This window comes from Archocentrus centrarchus, unplaced genomic scaffold, assembly GCF_007364275.1.
Source record: "Archocentrus centrarchus isolate MPI-CPG fArcCen1 unplaced genomic scaffold, fArcCen1 scaffold_33_ctg1, whole genome shotgun sequence".
In the NCBI taxonomy this organism is placed as follows: Eukaryota; Metazoa; Chordata; class Actinopteri; order Cichliformes; family Cichlidae; genus Archocentrus; species Archocentrus centrarchus.
The window spans coordinates 1726212-1745136 of NW_022060261.1; the positions used below are offsets into that span (position 1 = coordinate 1726212).

An 18925-nucleotide genomic window follows, 5' to 3' on the forward strand; every position below is an offset into this window, starting at 1 on the left:
ATGGAAACAAGAATAAATATATATATATATATATATATATAGTGTTGACGCTTCCCCAGCCTTAGAAAACACTGAGGTGCTGATTTGTACAGGTGAGAATGATGCTTCTGATTTTCAGATGGGATCGTGGATCCTGGTGCCATGTCGTCACACTTTTTCAGCAACTTCAGTCATAATGAGGTGATCACGTGAGTCACTGTCCTCGTTTCTCTTTTGTCACGTGATATTCTTTTATTTGGAAACACCCCGTTTACTCGAAACAGGCCTCAGGACTGTAGCATCACCACCCTGACCTGTGGAGGCAGAAGTAGGAGGGACGCCAGCAGCTGCCAGAGTTTTCTGAGAGGATTCAGAGGGTGACAGCCTATATTGTAGCTGAGAAGCAGCAGGATGGCTGCACTCAGATCAGTTCTCCCCTCTTGGAACTGGCATACCTGATGGCCCGTGTTGAGGCTGCACATTAATATATCTGTGATCATTCAAACTGCACTCTTCTTCCACACTACAACAGGCCAACTAATCAGGTTGTTTTTAAAGCATCACTGTAATGTGTGTGCACTGGGTTTTATGAAGCTGAAAATGGTCGAACACGTTTGCAAGCAGCAGATCACTGTATGCAGGACTCGATCACAGGTCCGCGATTCATCCATGAGTCAGGAATCACTAAATTCTCAGTTATAAATCACCCACAGTGGGTAGTGACGCACTCCCAGATGTTTTCACCCGCAAAGCGGCGCTTTCAGCTGCGTGTGCCCACATACGCTGATATACGAGGGTCAGATGAATCAGAGTCCGAGACAAACGCTTCCGAAGTTTATGAACATCTTGTCTAAGCATCAAAAGAAGAAAATAAACTTAAATATACATTTCCAGTAAGAAGCAGGTAAAGCAGCCACACACATCCCACCACCTCTACACAGTTTCATTTAACAGGTAAATCTCACCTGTGCGCACTGAAGCGAGGAGGCAGGCGGACGCCTGAGTCCAGGTGACCAGGAGCGATATTCCAGCGGACATGTCAGACGTAATCCTGCTGATCTGGACTCTGCTGGTGTTTCAGGGCCTGCAGTGTTCTGTCATAGCCTCTTTCCAGCTGAGCTGCATCCTTCCTGCCTCCGTTTGTGGAAGCTGGAAAGCATCCTGTCCCTCTTCTGTGCTTCATCATGGTGTGGCACGTATTTCCTCCTTCCCATGAGAAGTCATTGTTGTGCCTTTAAGCACTGTTTTTAATCCAGAAATTGTAAATTGAACAATAACACCACTTTTCCAACATTTCCTGATTTAATATTTCAACATGGCTCCTTTTAGTTTTTTCTTTCTCCCGTTTATCTGTTAGATCATTCCCACCATGAATGTTTATTAAAGCTAAACCGCTTTGGTCACAATACAGGAAATCTGGTGGGAAAAAATTAATATTCCGCCTACATCATCTTTTTAGGTTGGAGATGTCAGAAAACCAACATTAGAGTACATATATAACTAAACAATAAAAAGTGATGTACACAACTGTGTACACAGTGACTGAAGATTTGAAGCCATCTCTGCTTTTCCTCTGTATTGGTTTTTGGTTCTTGCCCTTCTAATACTGTGTACTGTAGTTCTGTCAAAAATACTGCAATACACGAGTCATAGAGTGCAGTGAAAACAGGCAGGATTCAGACCCAGAGTGCAGGACTCAGGAGTCAGGATGTGAAATACGACTTTAATGATGAAGTTTGTTCCACTGGGAATTCCCAGCACTGGAATAAGGACAACACAAAGAACTCTGGGAAACACAAACTATTTATACACAAGGTAACAAGGTGAGAGGAAACGGGAACAAATCAGGGCTCATAAGATAGAACTAAATACATCTGAGGAAGGGCAGCACTCTCATCATGGTTTTTTTATTAAACGTATCCTTAATACCCAGCAGCTTTTCCTGGTGTGCAGACTTCCTGTTTTCCCAGCACCAGTTTTCACAGTATTGGACTGTGCATGTCCTCATTTCCATTCACTGTATAGAGTGAACATGGGAGGACAGGTTGGGCATCTTTGTCTTGTTCCTTTGTGAAGTTTGAAGGTGTAAATGTATTGATTTTGACTACAACCTGCGGGGAGTTTTGATCCCGTTAATAAAACACTTTCCAAATGTTTATTTAATTAATTCTTTAATTATTGGTGGCCTCTGAGGGACAGACACACACCTCAGTGCTTTCATCTGCTTTGATCTGCTTCACTGTGAGGAGAGGCTGCTGGGACATTCAAAAAAACCTTTGACTCTAATACAAATAGGCAATAAGAAAACTCTGATATTCTGAGCACCAGCTGATTATTATTATTATTGGTCAAATTATTGGTAAATTATTCTGTGCTTGTTATCAATCTTTGTCTAAAGCCTCGAGGACTGTTGTTGTTTGAATCTTCTGCAAAGGATTAAACTCTCAGAAAGACCATTTTTGGAGAGATTGATTTTATTTCAAAGATCTATAAAAATGTGGTGTCAGTGACGTGGAAAAGCCTCACTGATGTGGGATCTGGAGTTGATATGGTGGTGATTGATCCTGGAAGGCAGCCCCTCCATCCTCTAACCTCACATATTTGAGGAACACGTCCAACTGTTTGGATCTCAGACCTGTGTCAGGGTGAAGCCCCACATGCACGACTCACCCGAACATAAAAGCAGCTTTACAGTAGTGGAACAAGGAAACACAACCAAGAGGGATGATATGACAATGTACAAAAGGAGGGTCAGACAGTATAAACACACCGGATAACAAGGGACGTGGGGGACAGGTGAAAACACAGCTGAAGACAATAAGCTAATGAGTCAGAGGGGGACGTTAATCTAGACACAAGACACACACACACAAAAAAACACTTAAAATGAACCAGGATGGAGGTAGACAAACACACAACACAGAAACTTTACAAAGGAGGGGAGGAACTCCAAAACTAAAAGCATAATTATAATTACCAGACAGGCTCTGAATCAGCCAAAACTCTAATAAAACCATCAAACTGAACCCTGGGACCATGAATGAACTGCCCCACAGTGAAAAACGGTTTGGGTGTGTGGTGGTGATCGTGTCCTGTGTGTCAGAGTGGATCATGACCTCGATTGTGCACCTCCAATGACTGCACCTGTTCAACCTCCACCTTTTCTCCCACACCTTACAGTGACATGCAGAGCCTCCAGCAGCCCCTCAAATGCCCATGACTGAAGTCGTGGGCGTCACTGGACAGCCGCTACTTTTTTGACCTTCAGAATTGAGCCCTACCATGTTTCAAGCTCCTGCTGGAGGAAGAGGAGGCTACAAAACAGGACAATATGATCATTGCAACACAAGCTATTCCCTACCCCTAACCCCACCTTCTCAGGTTAGTGTTCACTCTGTCAGGGTGTCAGAAAAAATTTGTGTAATAATGAATTAGAGGAAATCTTTATCTGTTGCCAAAAACCTGTATTAGGCCATGATTTAATGTGTTGCCTGGGTATCAGGATTCATTTTGAGAGCTTCAGACTAATTGAACCTGAAGGGTTTGATCCTGACTGGTACGTCAGTCCTGACTGGATCAAATCAGACTTCTAGATTATGATGAAGAAACAGATTTTTATGTTTAAAATAGATGTTTTGTCACTGATTGGTTCTTATAAAACACACTAAATTGTTTGTGTGTGAATGAATAAAAAGATGACATAAAATGAGGTGGAGAAGGTGTGGAGCAGAAGGAGTGGAGGAGTTTCAGTGTGTCTACAGAGACTGTGACAGAGCAGCAGCAAAGCAGTCCAGGTACATCCAGAGGGGCACACAGGGATGGTGTTTGACCATACACTGTGTGGCAGTGGAGCTGTTCTCAGATCAGCTCGCTCTGCAGCAGTCAGTCACTGCTGGATGAAGCACTCAGCCTCCCATTAATGTGGCACAGTCAGATCTCTGCTCATAAGCTGCTGCTGCAGTTATCAGGACACAGCTCATCCACACTCAGCACCGTCCTGTTCACCGTGACTGCCACCTGTAGAGCAAAGAAGAGCAGAGGTGACAGCTGTGTTTACAGAGACTCTCCATCAGCATTATGTCAGCTAATGTTCAACTCTAAAAATCGCATGAGTTTATTCACTAAGTGTCCGAGTCTCACAGTGTTCAAAGAAAATTTCACTCATGCTGTCTAACCTGCCTGACCCTATGTGAAAAAAGTTAAAGGCTGTGACAGCATCAGGGACTGACTCCAACTCTATACTGACCTCACATCCTCCAGTCTGCAGTGGGGACGCTTCACAAAATCAGACAGCTGCTCCACATCTGGTTCCTGCAAGCTGTTTCCACTCAGGTCCAGATGTTTCAGATGGGAGGGGTTGGACTTCAGAGCAGAGTCCAGAGCAGCACAGCTGATCTCTGACAAACTGCATTCTGCCAGACTGATTATTGAATAAAACATGCAGATAAAATCAGTGATATTTCTGTCTAATATGTTCAGGTTTTAAAAAAATCCCATATGATAGAAACCTACGTTTATTGGGTCATAAAATATTGATGAACTCTGAGGTGTAAATGATGAGATGTGAGTGCCTGAAGTCTCTTACTACTGATGTTCTCCCAGCCCCCTCTGCTACTATTTCACCAGATCAGTATCACAGATGTTTCATTGATTTGATGCTACACTCTGATTAAAAAGGTTTCCTATATATATTTATTTTTGAGCAGTATATTTCTCCTTCATAAATCTTTCTCATTATAAATAACTTTAATATATATTTGTGACAACAAATGAAATTAAAAAAAAAATAATTCTCAAAATATTATCAAAGAAAACATAGAGCTTTATGGATAGAAGCTATACTATAAGATTTGTTGTAGTAAGAGGCACTGAGTGACCTGACCTCAGAGTCTCCAGTCTACAGCGTGGACTCTCCAGGAAACCACACAATTGTTTCACTCCTGAATCCTGCAGGTTGTTTGCTCTCAGGTCCAGATGTTTCAGATGGGAGGGGTTGGACTTCAGAGCAGAGACCAGAGCAGCACAGCTGGTCTCTGACAAACTGCATTCTGCCAGACTGAATATTGAATAAAACATGCAGATAAAATCAGTGATATTTCTGTCTAATATGTTCAGGTTTTAAAAATCCCATATGATGGAAACCTACTTTTATTGGGTCATAAAATATTGATGAACTCTGAGGTGTAAATGATGAGATGTGAGTGCCTGAAGTCTCTTACTACTGATGTTCTCCCAGCCCCTCTGCTACTATTTCACCAGATCAGTATCACAGATGTTTCATTGATTTGATGCTACACTCTGATTAAAAAGGTTTCCTATATATATTTATTTTTGAGCAGTATATTTCTCCTTCATAAATCTTTCTCATTATAAATAACTTTAATATATATATGTGACAACAAATGAAATTAAAAAAAAAATAATTCTCAAAATATTATCAAAGAAAACATAGAGCTTTATGGATAGAAGCTATACTATAAGATTTGTTGTAGTAAGAGGCACTGAGTGACCTGACCTCAGAGTCTCCAGTCTACAGCGTGGACTCTCCAGGAAACCACACAATTGTTTCACTCCTGAATCCTGCAGGTTGTTTGCTCTCAGGTCCAGATGTTTCAGATGGGAGGGGTTGGACTTCAGAGCAGAGACCAGAGCAGCACAGCTGGTCTCTGACACACTGCATTCTGCCAGACTGAATATTGAATAAAACATGCATATAAAATCAGTGATATTTCTGTCTAATATGTTCAGGTTTTAAAAATCCCATATGATGGAAACCTACTTTTATTGGGTCATAAAATATTGATGAACTCTGAGGTGTAAATGATGAGATGTGAGTGCCTGAAGTCTCTTACTACTGATGTTCTCCCAGCCCCTCTGCTACTATTTCACCAGATCAGTATCACAGATGTTTCATTGATTTGATGTTACACTCTGATTAAAAAGGGTTTATATATATATATATATATATATATATATATATATATATATATATATATATATATATATATATATATATATATTTTTTTTTTTTTTTTTTTTTTTTTTGAGCAGTATATTTCTCCTTCATAAATCTTTCTCACTATAAATAACTTTAATATATATTTGTGACAAGAAACGAAATTCAGAAAAAATAATTTTCAAAATATTATCAAAGAAAACATAGAGCTTTATGGATGGAAGCTATACTATAAGATTTGTCATAGTAAGAGACACTGAGTGACCTGACCTCAGAGTCTCCAGTCTACAGTGTGGACTCTCCAGGAAACCGCACAGCTTTTTCACTCCTGAATCCTGCAGGTTGTTTGCTCTCAGGTCCAGATGATTCAGATGGGAGGGGTTGGATTTCAGAGCTGATACCAGAGCAGCACAGCTGGTCCCTGACAAATTGCACTTCTCCAATCTGAATGAAGAATAGAACAGGTAGATAAAATTACTGGTAATCAAATGTGATGTGTTCAGATTTTAAATGTGCAACTCAGCATCACCATGTCCTCATCACTGAGGTTTGCAGATTCCAACAGCTTACAGGACATCACATGAGACAATGGGCAGCTGAATCACCACTCTGCTCTCTCATTAAATAGAACTAAACTCCAGGTGGCTACAATTCCTATATTGTGTTGTCCAATTTTCTCCCAACCAGGGAGAAAGAGAATGACAAATGGAACAGCATAGCCATCCTTTATGTGGTAGGTTTGTTAGAGAAATCAGGAGTTTTTTTCACCAAGCGTGACATCCCAGTGTACTTCAGATCCAGCCATACTCTAGGACAAACACTGGTTCTTCTCAAGGACACAAACTTTTGAACACTAGCTGAGAAACATACAGTAGTCTATGCTGTGCAGTGCAGTACAGCAATGAGTTCTTGGACTTCTACATTGGAGAAACCAAACAGCCTCTTCACAAACGCACAACATAGAAGAGCCGCCTCGACAGGACAAGACTCAGCTGTACACCAATGCCTAAAGGATGAAGGAAACTCCTTCAAGGAAGACAATGTTCACATTTTGGACCAAGAAGACAGATGATTTGAAAGAGTTTGACAGAGCAGTCAAAGAGTCCATCTATGTGCGCTTTGTGCACTGTGAATGACCATCACTGAACAGAGGTGGTGGCTTATGAGACCAGCTGTCAGCAAACTATAATGCAGTCTTGAGCTCACTTCCCAGGTTCTTCAACCTCCATTCACATCTTACCTCAGGTGGGGGGGGGGGGGGGGGGGGGGGATCTTGCAGTGGTTTCACACTAAACCCCTGGTGATGTTAATGATGCACACCTTTTTTTTTTTTTCACAGCTTGGTTCATGTGATAAATCACATGATAAGAGAGTCTAACTTCTGGTATTTGTCTCACTCATGTTGCCCCCTAATATTTCCAGCTGCCCCACTGTGGGGATATTTTTTACTACTTTCATTTATCATCTATTCTTCTAATACTGGCATCAGAGGCCCTTTCAATATCTTCTACTGTATGCTGGCTGGGTCTTTCTCACTGGTAGCAGCCTTACACATTGTGTCATATGCAGGACGGGACTTTCCCGCCCATAGCAGGAGGACATCTATCATTTCATGTACTGTGAGGGCCACTCTTCCATTGCTGGGGGACTCATTTATTATCTCAATATTTTACTCTACGTTCCCCATGGCTAATTACTGGCCCTGTTCTTAGGGGCCTCTGATGAGTCAGTGTTACTTCATTTATCATCACATCTATGGGAATATATCTACTCTTATTGTTCACCTATGTTATTTGTATTGTCACTATTTTTACTTTTATTACTTATACTGAGACTATTTTATATTCTGTATGGCCTTCATACTGGTGCATGGAGTCATTATTCTCATGTTTTCGATACCATGCGTCACTTTTATGGCCTGTGCAAAGTAAGAGAAACCTCCAGACACACACACCAATGTATAAAAGTGCTTTATGTTCTCGGGGTAACAGGGGTGAGGGTGAGACCTGTTAGATCTTAGGTGTGCGTTTGAGGCTTTTGGAGAGTTGCCAGAGTGAGCGCTGCTCCTCATGACACCTGTAACACTATGTTATACTTCAGCAGTGTTTAATGACAGGTACATTCTTAAAATGGAGTTCTGTAGGCCCCCACCCTCGCACTCTTCTGGCTAGGAGGGGGGAAGAGATAAGACTTGGCTGAGTGGAGTGGTACTAATGATGTTATTCTAGCAGATGTTTGAGTAGAAATGTTCATCATTGTGACACCTGTCTGAACTGTCATAAACCAAAAGGTACCCCTGTGATGTGTGTGCCTTGAACATGTGACTTTAGAGTGGGCGTGGTTTAACCAAAAGACAATTGGTTGGGGTTCAAGATTCATGGGCTGAGACATTATGTAAATTAGGAGGGGTCAAAGGCAAGTGGGCGGTTATCATGTTTAAGATATAAAATGTTTGCCACTCTTTGTCTCAGCTCACCTCTCTCTGTGTGCTCGTCTCTTTCCTGTTTCTGCTTCTTTCTCTGTCTCCCTGTTTCCCTCTTCTCTTCTTTCTTACTCTTCTCTTCGCTCTGTGTGTGTACCTCAGTCTCAACTATGTTACTGTCTGTGTTTTGGTTTTTGTCTGTGTTGTGTGTAACTAATATGTCTAATAAACAGCCTGCACCTGAACCTGCTCGTCCCAGTGAGTTTTTGGATATTTGGGGTTTAAATGGGTTTGAATCTTCAGCCAAAAGGAACGTGGAGACCCTAAGTAAATGTCACAGACACCACCCTAACACAGCAGGTTAGATCTGACACTGGTCCCTTAGTGGTGCAATGTTGAACTGAACATTATTAGACTGCTGCAGCTGTGTGCAGGATATCCCAATTCTATAAATGCTTGATTTGCAAGAATCAATTAAATTATGTTTATATATTCAGAACACACAACTCCTCACTGAAGTCCAAATCCTGGATACCTGAAGATAAGTGATCATACTAGAACTGAAAAAAAAAAGTTGGATCAGTGCATCCAAATCCTCCATCTTACAGCACTGGAGCCGGGTTATGAGGAGATTACATCAAAGTTCAGGTTATTAAAATACCTTCAGAAACAACAACAGATTCTGTAAACTGACCTCAGTGTCTCTAGTTTGCAGTTTGGACTCTCCAGACTAGCAAATAGTTTCACTGCTGAATCCTGCAGGTTGATTGAACTCAGGTGCAGCTCTCTCAGATGGGAGGGGTTGGATTTCAGAGTTGAGGCCACTATTCCGCAGTGACCCTCTGAGGGTGAAACATCATGAAGTCTGTATTGACATATACATTGGAAAACGTGTTATTATGACTGTGATACTTTAATTTTATGAAGATTTACTATTTGAAAATGACATTTCACTTTAGATACTAAATGCACTTCATGAAAAACAGTGGAACACTTCCTATTTGACGTTTTTCTCTTTACATCAGTGGTTCAGCTGATCTGATCTGACTTCTTAGGACTGCAGGATTTTAATTGGTTCTTGCTTTAATGTTCAGATGAAGGAGAGAAAGTGAAGTTCCATTAGGGGTTTCGTGCTGTCCACAGTCTGTCGGTGTGAGCTGATCACAATCAGAATTAACATTGTTATAACTGACTTTTCTGAATGGCTTCACTGATTTCTGCTGCTAAAATCAAATCACTGTGACAGCATCCAGTGTCATTCCATCATCTTCACATGTGACCACAATAACTGTTTCAGCTCAAACTACAGACATAAAAATTAAATCCAAATAATTATGTTAAAAAATACACACTTTTCCACAGTGTTTGAAAAAGCTCAACAAGGTCTGTGAAAAAATCAAACTGACATCTAAAGTTTGCAATAAACAAGTGAAAAACTATAAAAAGATCAGTTAGGATATTTTATAAAGAATCTTTTAAAGAACTAAATTATTAATCTACTCTGATTCATAACGTTAGTCACATCTGGACTCACCGAGCCTTTCTGCAGTTCTTCACAGCTGGCAGCAGTCTCTGTCGTCCCTCCTTTGACGTGTTGTACTTTTCCAAATCCAGTTCATCCAAAACCTCCTCTGACATCAGCAGCATGTAGGCCAGAGCTGAGCACTGGATTTCAGAAAGTTTCTTTCCTGATTTGTTCCCTGACTTCAGGAACTCTTGGATCTCTTGATATACTGAGAGGTCTTTCATCTCCATCAGGCAGTGGAAGATGTTGACGCTTCCGTCAGGACACTTTCCAGACACATTAATCTTCTTCAGGTTTTTGATGACTCTCTGGATCATTTCTGGACTGATCTCTGTCTGACCCAGCAGACCTCTAAGAAGTCTCTGGTTGTACTCCAGACAGAGGCCATGGAGGAAGCGAACAAACAGTTCCAGGTGGGAGGTTTCACTTAGGAAAGACTTCTCCATGGCGCTGGTCAGAAGTTCTTCTAGAGATGAGATTTCCTTACTCAGGAAGGTCTGCAGCACCTCCATCTTCCTGTTGGTGTAACAGTGGAACATGTAGACTGCAGCCAGGAACTCCTGAATGCTCAGATGAACAAAGCTGTAAACTGATTTCTTAAAGCTCACACACTCCTGTTTGAAGATCTCTGTACAAACTCCTGAGTACACCGAGGCCTCTGTCACATCCAGACCACACTGCTCCAGGTCTTCTTGGTAGAAGAGGATGTTTCCTTTCTCCAGATGTTCAAACGCCAGCCTCCCCAGCTTCAGAAGAACCTCCCTGTCAGTCTCACTGAGCTCCTGTTGATTTCTCTCATGTCCTTCATGGTACTTGTTCTCCTTCTTCTTTATCTGAACTAACAGGAAGTGTGAGTACATGTCAGTCAGGGTCTTGGGCAGCTCTCCTGTCTGCTCTGTAGTCATCATGTGCTCCAGAACTGTAGCAGTGATCCAGCAGAAGACTGGGATTCTACACATAACGTGGAGGCTCCTGGATGTCTTCATGTGGGAGATGATTCTGCTGGACAGCTCTTCATCACTGAATCTCCTCCTGAAGTACTCCTCCTTCTGGGCATCAGTGAAACCTCGTACTTCTGTCACCCTGTCAACACATGTAGGAGGGATCTGATTGGCTGCCGCAGGTCGGGAAGTTATCCAGATGAGAGCCGAGGGAAGCAGATTCCCCTCGATGAGGTTTGCCACCAGCTCTCTGATTGATGACTTCTGTGTGACATCAGACACGAGCTTCCTGTTGGTGAAATCCAATGAAAGTCTGCTTTCATCCAGGCCGTCAAAGATGAACAGAAGATTACAGACAGCGAGCCTCTCTGCTGGGACCTTCTGTAATGTTGGCTCGAACACATGGAGCAGCTGCAGAAGACTGTACTGCTGATCTCTGATCAGGTTCAGCTCCCTGAATGAAAGCAGCATCACCACACTGAGGTCTTGGTTCTCCAAGCCCTCTGCCCAGTCCAGAGTGAACTTCTGCGCTGAGAAGGTTTTTCCAATGCCAGCAATGCCGTTTGTAAGAACCACTCTGATGGGTCTTTGTTGGTCAGGTAAGGCTTTAAAGATGTCCTGGCACCTGATTGGTGTTTCAGGGATGATCATCTTCTTGGAAGCTCTGTCCACCTGCCTCACCTCATGTTGGGTGTGAATATCTTCCCTTTGTCCATCTGTGATGTAAAGCTCAGTGTAGATCCTGTTGAGAAGGGTTCCACTTCCTGTCCTATCAGTTCCTTCTGTCACATGTTCAAATCTTCCCCTTTGAGTGATCTTAAGTCTGTCTGAAACCTCCTGCAGAGCAGCATCTGCTGAAAGAAAGAAAAACATTGAAACTAGAGAGGAAGAAAACTTTTCAACGTCTGAACACAATAAGAAATCCAGTTTTCAGAAATGAGTAGATGCTAAGTCCTACTTTGTACACAGCTACTCTCACTGGGTGCCTGCAGCTCTGGTTCTGATTTTTTCTTCACAATGGAGACTCTGTGGACACAAGTACAAAAACAAACAAAAAACAAAGCAAACAAAAATAAAAACAGTGAAGGGAGAAATATTGAATTTTCCAGAAGAATTTTTATTTCTGTGGAATGTTTGTGGGTCAGAGGACTAATTTGTTTCTCTCCTTCAGTAACTTTTATTTCTTGTCTTCTTTGAGCTCCAGGAGGGAATTTACCTAAGTGTATTTTATGTTCTGGAAACAACTTTTGTACTAAACATAGAAATCACCAAATCTGCTAAAATAGACACAACTCTTCTCATATTTGTAGCTGAGGATTAGTTCTCAGTTTACTGTCTAGTTATGAGTGCAATCACATGAAAAATATGGTGTTGGTGGCATCAAATCAATCACAAACATGCATAAGTGTACTGGTGGGACAGCAGCTTATTTTACAAAGGAAGATAAAAACTGCACTGGGAAAAAATATGGAGAATTTTACAATATAGACTGAAAGCACCTCAGCTGCTGTGTGAGCAGTTGTTTGATGAAAACTCTACTTAAGCATTACTAAAAGCTTTATAAAAATGTGTGAGTGCTTTAAGAACATTGATCAAACAGACTGGAAAAGAGCTACTAAATGTATTAAGTTTACCTATTCTTCCACCATTACTGGAAGATATAGTTAGGCCTGAGCCAACCAAAGGGATCGGTGAGGAGCCTATTGTATCCTGTAGGCAAAAAGCTCAAAAATGCACAAAAATGCTAAAGGTCACACGGAACGTTGTCCAAATTCATCATGGACCCAATAGGAACGTGGGTCATGTCAAAGGGTTTCCATAAAGGTATGGTTGAGGGTGACTGGAAATTTACTTAATTGGAATCGCTCGAGTTCTTAATTATTTTTCTTTATTATTAGGCCCGAGTCTCCCAAAGGGATCGACAGGGAGCCTATTAAATTCATTAGCCCGGAAATGAAAAAAACGGTCAATGTCAAAGGTAGGTCAGGTCGAATGCTTCTCGAAAATGTATATATTGGGGTGAATGGAAAAACCCGTAATTGAAATCGTTAGCATCATGAGTTAGCTTGTATGATGAAATGGACCCAACGACAACGCTGATCAGGTTGAGCACTTTCTGAAAACGTATATATATGAGGGTGACTGGAAAAACGCAAAACTGGAATTTTTAGAGTTCTTCATTAGGCCTGAGTCAGACCTAAGGGATTGGGGAGGAGCCTATTGTAATCGCAAGGGGCATACACACACAAAAATGGGCAATGTTGCATGGGACGTGGTCACAAGTGACACGGTCGCAAGTGACGCGGTCGCAAGTGACCATGGACCCCATGGGGATGTGCGTCAGGTCGAATGGTTTCCGCAAAGGTATATATATGAGGGTGACTAGAAAAACACCTAATTGGAATCTTCATTATTATTAGGCCTGAGCCAACCCAAAGAGGTCAGCGAGGAACCTACTGGAACCACGAGATTTTATTTTCCAAGAATGGTGACTCTGCTTTATAGAGAATTGATTTGTCGAAAAGCAGTGATCTCATAGCTGTCGATCTCCAATCTTAAACACAACCTGCTCCAGAGGAGGGTCAGCACAATTCACTGAGTCCACCCCTACAAATTGCTTAGAAAACATGTCAATGGATTGAAAAAAAAAAAAAAAAACCTTCCGTTCAGTTTACACCAAATAAGTCTCTTACTTTGTGTCAGAGGGTCTTGGTTCATGACTGAAGAATGGAGAAAAATCTTTGGAACGGTCACTCTTGATTGACAGACAGCTGGATTCTGGAGACTCTGCTCTGAATCTGTACTGCTGACGTCTGGAAACACAAACAGAATAAATCACACATCATTTGGTTCATGTTCCTGTTGTTGGACACTGAGCTGCTTCTTGCGCAGTGTCAGATTTACGGGGCTGAAGCTCTGGATATTTTCACAACAGAAACTGCACAAAGAGGCTGTTGTCAAGATGATCCTTTTGATACACTTTTGAATCCTTCATTAATATTTTTAGATTGTTTTTACTAATATATAACCAAGGCATCTTTCCTTTATTTGGATTCACTAATACTAATATTGGTAATTTTTCAATTCAGTTCACTTTTATTCATATAGCATCAAATCCAACACACAGTCACCTAGTGCTCTATTTGGGTGATATGGTACTATGAGGTCTTTGAGATAAGATGGGGCCTGATTATTCAAGACCTTGTATGTGAGGAGAAGAATTTTAAATTCTATTCTAGATTTAACAGGGAGCCAATGAAGAGAAGCCAATATGGGAGAAATCTGCTCTCTCTTTCTAGTCCCTGTCAGTACTCTAGCTGCAGCATTTTGGATCAGCTGAAGGCTTTTCAGGGAGCTTTTAGGACAGCCTGATAATAATGAATTACAATAGTCCAGCCTAGAAGTAATAAATGCATGAATGAGCTTTTCAGCATCACTCTGAGAAAGGATGTTTCTAATTTTAGAAATATTGCGCAAATGCAAAAAAGCGGTCCTACATATTTGTTTAATATGTGCATTGAAGGACATATCCTGGTCAAAAATGACTCCAAGATTTCTCACAGTGTTACTGGAGGCCAAAGTAATGCCATCCAGAGTAAGTATCTGGTTAGACACCATGTTTCGAAGATTTGTGGGGCCGAGAACAAGAATTTCAGTTTTATCTGAATTTAGAAGCAGGAAATTAGAGGTCATCCAGGCCTTAATGTCTTTAAGACATTCCTGCAGTTTAACTAATTGATGTGTGTCATCTGGCTTCATTGATAGGTAAAGCTGAGTATCATCTGCATAACAATGAAAATTGATGCAATGCTTTCTAATAATACTGCCTAAGGGAAGCATGTATAATGTAAATAAAATTGGTCCTAGCACAGAACCCTGTGGAACTCCATAATTAACCTTAGTGTGTGAAGAAGACTCCCCATTTACATGAACAAATTGGAGTCTATGAGATAAATATGATTCAAACCACTGCAGTGCAGTACCTTTAATACCTATAGCAAGCTCTAATCTCTGTAATACAATGTTATGGTCAACAGTATCAAAGCTGCACTGAGGTCCAACAGGACAAGAACAGAGATGAGTCCACTGTCAGAGGCTCTAAGAAGATCATTGGTAACCTTCACTAATGCTGTTTCTGTACTGTGATGAATTCTGAAACCTGACTGAAACTCTTCAAATAAACCGTTCCTCTGCAGATTATCAGTTAGCTGTTTTACAACTACTCTTTCAAGAGTCTTTGAGAGAAAAGGAAGGTTGGAGATTGGCCTATAATTAGCTAAGACAGCTGGGTCAAGTGATGGCTTAATGGTACAGTTAATGCCTACTTAACTGCCTATGTATCCAATCAGGAGATGGAGTCAGACAAAGCTATCAACTTAATAAGTTAATCCAGAGTTTGTCAGTCTAGCTGCAAGTGCATTCACAGGTGTTATGTTAGTAACATCTAACCATAAACATGCATAAGTGCACTGGTAGGACAGCAGCTGATTTTACAAAGGAAGATAAAAACTGCATTGGGAAAAAATATGGAGAATTTTACAATATAGACTCAAAGCACCTCAGCTGCTGTGTGAGCAGTTGTTTGACGAAAACTCTACTTAAGCATTACTAAAAGCTTTATAAAAATGTGTGAGTGCTTTAAGAACATTGATCAAACAGACTGGAAAAGAGCTACTAAATGTATTAAGTTTACCTATTCTTCAGCCATTAATGGAAGATATAGTTAGGCCTAAAACTACAAAATTATATGGAACAAAATATTAAAAATTTAAACACATAATATAGACTGAAAGCTACGCAGCTTGTTTGAGGAAAATCACTGTGCATGTTGTAACCTCATTGGCCGAATTAGTTAAGCCTGCCCACTTTCTTCTGCAGAGGATATGTTTGTTTTTGAGAGTGTTGGAACTTGGAACTGAATGCTTTAGATTTTTCCCTGATGAGGATGGCAAGCCACCATTGAGCAGTGATGGCATAGTTACCTAGAAAAAGTAACCTGTTTTCTGATTACTCATTACTCCTTTAAAAAGTAACTTAGTTACTTTACTGATTACTTGATTTTTAAATTAACCAAGTTAGATTACAAGACACTTAATTAGTTACATTCAATCTTTCCTTAAATTTGGTGTCACGTTTCTGAAGCTAGATAGTACTTTGTTGCCAGTACAGAGTGGACAACAAAGCTTGATAATGTCATCTTTAGCTGACAAACTCCAAATAGTGTCATGTAATGCTGTGGCAGGCAAGGCAGAGGACCACAGTGCAGGACTCTCAGGTGAGAGTTGAATTTAAATTTAGGCTTTATTAACAAGAGTAGAAAAGCAAGGCAGAGCTGGTCAGGAGCAACCAGCACAAACTATAAACTTACTAAAACTTAACTTGAACAAAAGCATTAGCATCGATCAAGAACCAAAGGCATACAGCGGGGACATGACAACAAGCAGGGGAAAACTCAGGGCTAAAATAAAAAAGGGATAATGAGGGGAGTGAAGACAGCTGGTGAACAAAATGACACTAATGACACAAGGGAAGCAAAAAAGAACACATCACACAGGGAACAGTGTGATGTATTTCCAGTATTTCCGTGTGTGTTGCTGTGTGGTATTACACGTGAGTTGTCCTCTTGCTGAAAACATGACTAAATTGTCGCATCAGCCAGATGTCACTCCTTGAGACGCAAGAAGAAAATAAAATATATATCTGTTTACTAAAGGAAAATAAAAATAGTAATGTACAGTGACTCGGATAAGTAACTTTAATCTGATTACTGGATTGGAAATAGTAACTGGTTAGACTACTCATTACCGAACAAAGTGGTCAGATTAGAGTAACGCGTTACTAATTAATGTGTTACTGACATCACTGCCATTGAGAACTGAACAGATCCTTCTTGGCCCCATAGAGAACAGGCTGTTCCACTACTATAAACTCTCATCTGTGCGGTAGGATAATTGATGTGCTACCTCAGAATACACACTGTCTCCTAAACATGCAACTCAGATTTGACTTAACTGACTAAAGTCAGCAGAACTACAACACAATATGAGCTCAAAGGGTAAAAGACACTATATTTTTGTTTTTGTTATTTTCATCTGGTATTGTGCACAATTAATATTACATTGTTAATTTTGCAACTGTTCAATGCAATTCAATGTATTTGCTACCTGTGTCTCCATTCATTCTTTTGCATGTCACAGCTTGACTTTAACCCTCCAGCGAACCTAGTCATTGGCCCAAATACCCAAATAACCAGTTAGACCTTCTCTTTCCTGTACAGGCTACAGGTAGTTTAGTATTGAAAGCTTTATATTAATGTGCAAGTGCTTTAACAGCTAAGAACAGAAATACGGGAAAAAACCTACAGTACTATGCTGATACATTTGATCCTATTTTTCAACCATTCTTTGAATACATAGTTTAGTCCATATCTTCTAAAAATGGTTTCTCTGCTTTCCAGAGAATTGATTGGTGCAAAAGCAGTGATCTCATAGCTGTTGAGTTCAACCGTTGAACGTACCCTGCTCCGGAGGAGGTTCAGCACAATTTAGTGACTCCACCGCTACAAATCTCTTTGAAATAATATCAAAGGACTACAAAAAAAAAGAAAAGAAAAGAAAAAACACAACTCAAGATGTGTACAGCAAGAATAGTCTCTCACTTTCTGTCTGAGGGTCGAGGTTCATGACTGAAGGCTGGAGGATAATCGCTGGAATTGTCATTCTTCGTGGACAGACAGCTGGATCCTGGAGACTCTGCTCTGACCTCCTCTAAACCACTCATCTTGAGTCAGTCTATGAGTGAAACAAGTATCACAGACTTTGAGCGCAGTACAAATATAAAAAAAAAAAAAACCAAGACTGGCAGAACAGGAAATGCAACATACACAAGTTCCAGTGTAATACACGCAGTCGACTCGTAAATGAATAGGTTCTTTGTTTTTCTGTTACATTTCACAGAGAAACAGCTGAATTGGCAGATGAAGAAAAATGTTCTGACCACCAAACAAAGATTTATTTTTATCCATCATGTTTCTTCCTGGATGATGTCACAAAGTCGAGTACCAAAATGGACCAAAACAAGTTTCAGAGGGTGTTTTTCCAGTTTGAGAAACGTTCATGTGACTTCTTTCCAGTCAGAAACATTTTCTGATCATTCTAACACCACATAAATGCAAAATAACACTCACCTCGTTTTCCTTTTCCTGCTTTGTGACTATAAACCTGAGTCTGAACACACTGAGTTCTTTGTTTCCTTCTCACCTGAGCAGAGTAGCTCCTCCCCTTACCACAGTCGAATGACTACATTCCAGGTGTGTGAGACAAAGATTTACCTTTTTGAAGAGATATCTTTGTTTAAAAGCCATAAATGTGAATGTAGATATAATCCAAACATATCAATACTGATACACTGTGTTCAAATGTAAGCTGATAGTGAGTACAGATCTGAGATCAGAGTTAAATTAATAAACTGTGTTCCTCTCTGTGAGGATGAGACTGTGAATCATTCAGGCTGGATAGAAACGCTGTTTTACTTTCTATGTAAAATAAATTGGAATGAATAAATCAATCCAAGAATAGAAACCATAGTTTTATTCAGTTCTATTTGAGCTATGGCCGAAACTGTCTTTTGACTACTAAACTGTAAACAGGCAAGCAATGACTCGAAGAGAACATATGTCTTAAATTCATTTTGTAGAGTCTTTAGCTGACCCCCCCCCCCCTTCCCGTAAAAAAACAAAGACTATTCCTCTTCTAACAGCATCTAAGAGAATGAGGGTCCATATAAATTCTATAACAGCATCCTCTGTGCAGCACCCCCCCACTCTTAATTTTGAGGATGCTGCTCATCAGTGTCAATGCAGGATGTGCCTTACACTGTAAATAATGACACAAAGCCGTAAATATGAGTTGATAGAGTGCAAACATAGAATTACAGCAGCTCAGTGAATCTCAGATAAAAAGTGCTAATAAATCACATAGTAGTTTATTAATAATGGGTTCGTGAATAAAGACGTGTTCACTCTGATGGTTTTAGCACCTTCATCAAAATATTCCAGCCAAAATGAGCCATGGATTTAATATTTTTCTCCTGATCATGTTCTG

General features: G+C 40.5%; 1 protein-coding gene across 3 annotated transcripts; it reads right to left on the reverse strand.

The window, feature by feature from the left end:
* Positions 1–1769: 1769 nt before the first annotated feature.
* On the reverse strand, positions 1770–18066 carry LOC115776500 (NACHT, LRR and PYD domains-containing protein 12-like). Of its 3 annotated transcripts, none has more exons than XM_030724218.1 (11): positions 18010–18066; positions 17482–17614; positions 13517–13636; positions 11782–11849; positions 9892–11674; positions 9052–9222; positions 6206–6379; positions 5495–5668; positions 4862–5035; positions 4226–4399; positions 1770–3996 (listed from the first exon to the last, which is right to left on the reverse strand). In XM_030724218.1, exons 2-11 carry the CDS (start codon positions 17601–17603, stop codon positions 3981–3983), a joined length of 2976 nt encoding a protein of 991 aa, XP_030580078.1. In that variant the 5' UTR covers positions 17604–17614; positions 18010–18066; the 3' UTR covers positions 1770–3980. The 3 variants fall into 3 exon arrangements, with proteins under 3 accessions (XP_030580078.1, XP_030580077.1, XP_030580079.1); XM_030724217.1 differs by having other exon boundaries at positions 9892–11677; XM_030724219.1 differs by lacking the exon at positions 5495–5668 and having other exon boundaries at positions 9892–11677.
* Positions 18067–18925: the final 859 nt, after the last annotated feature.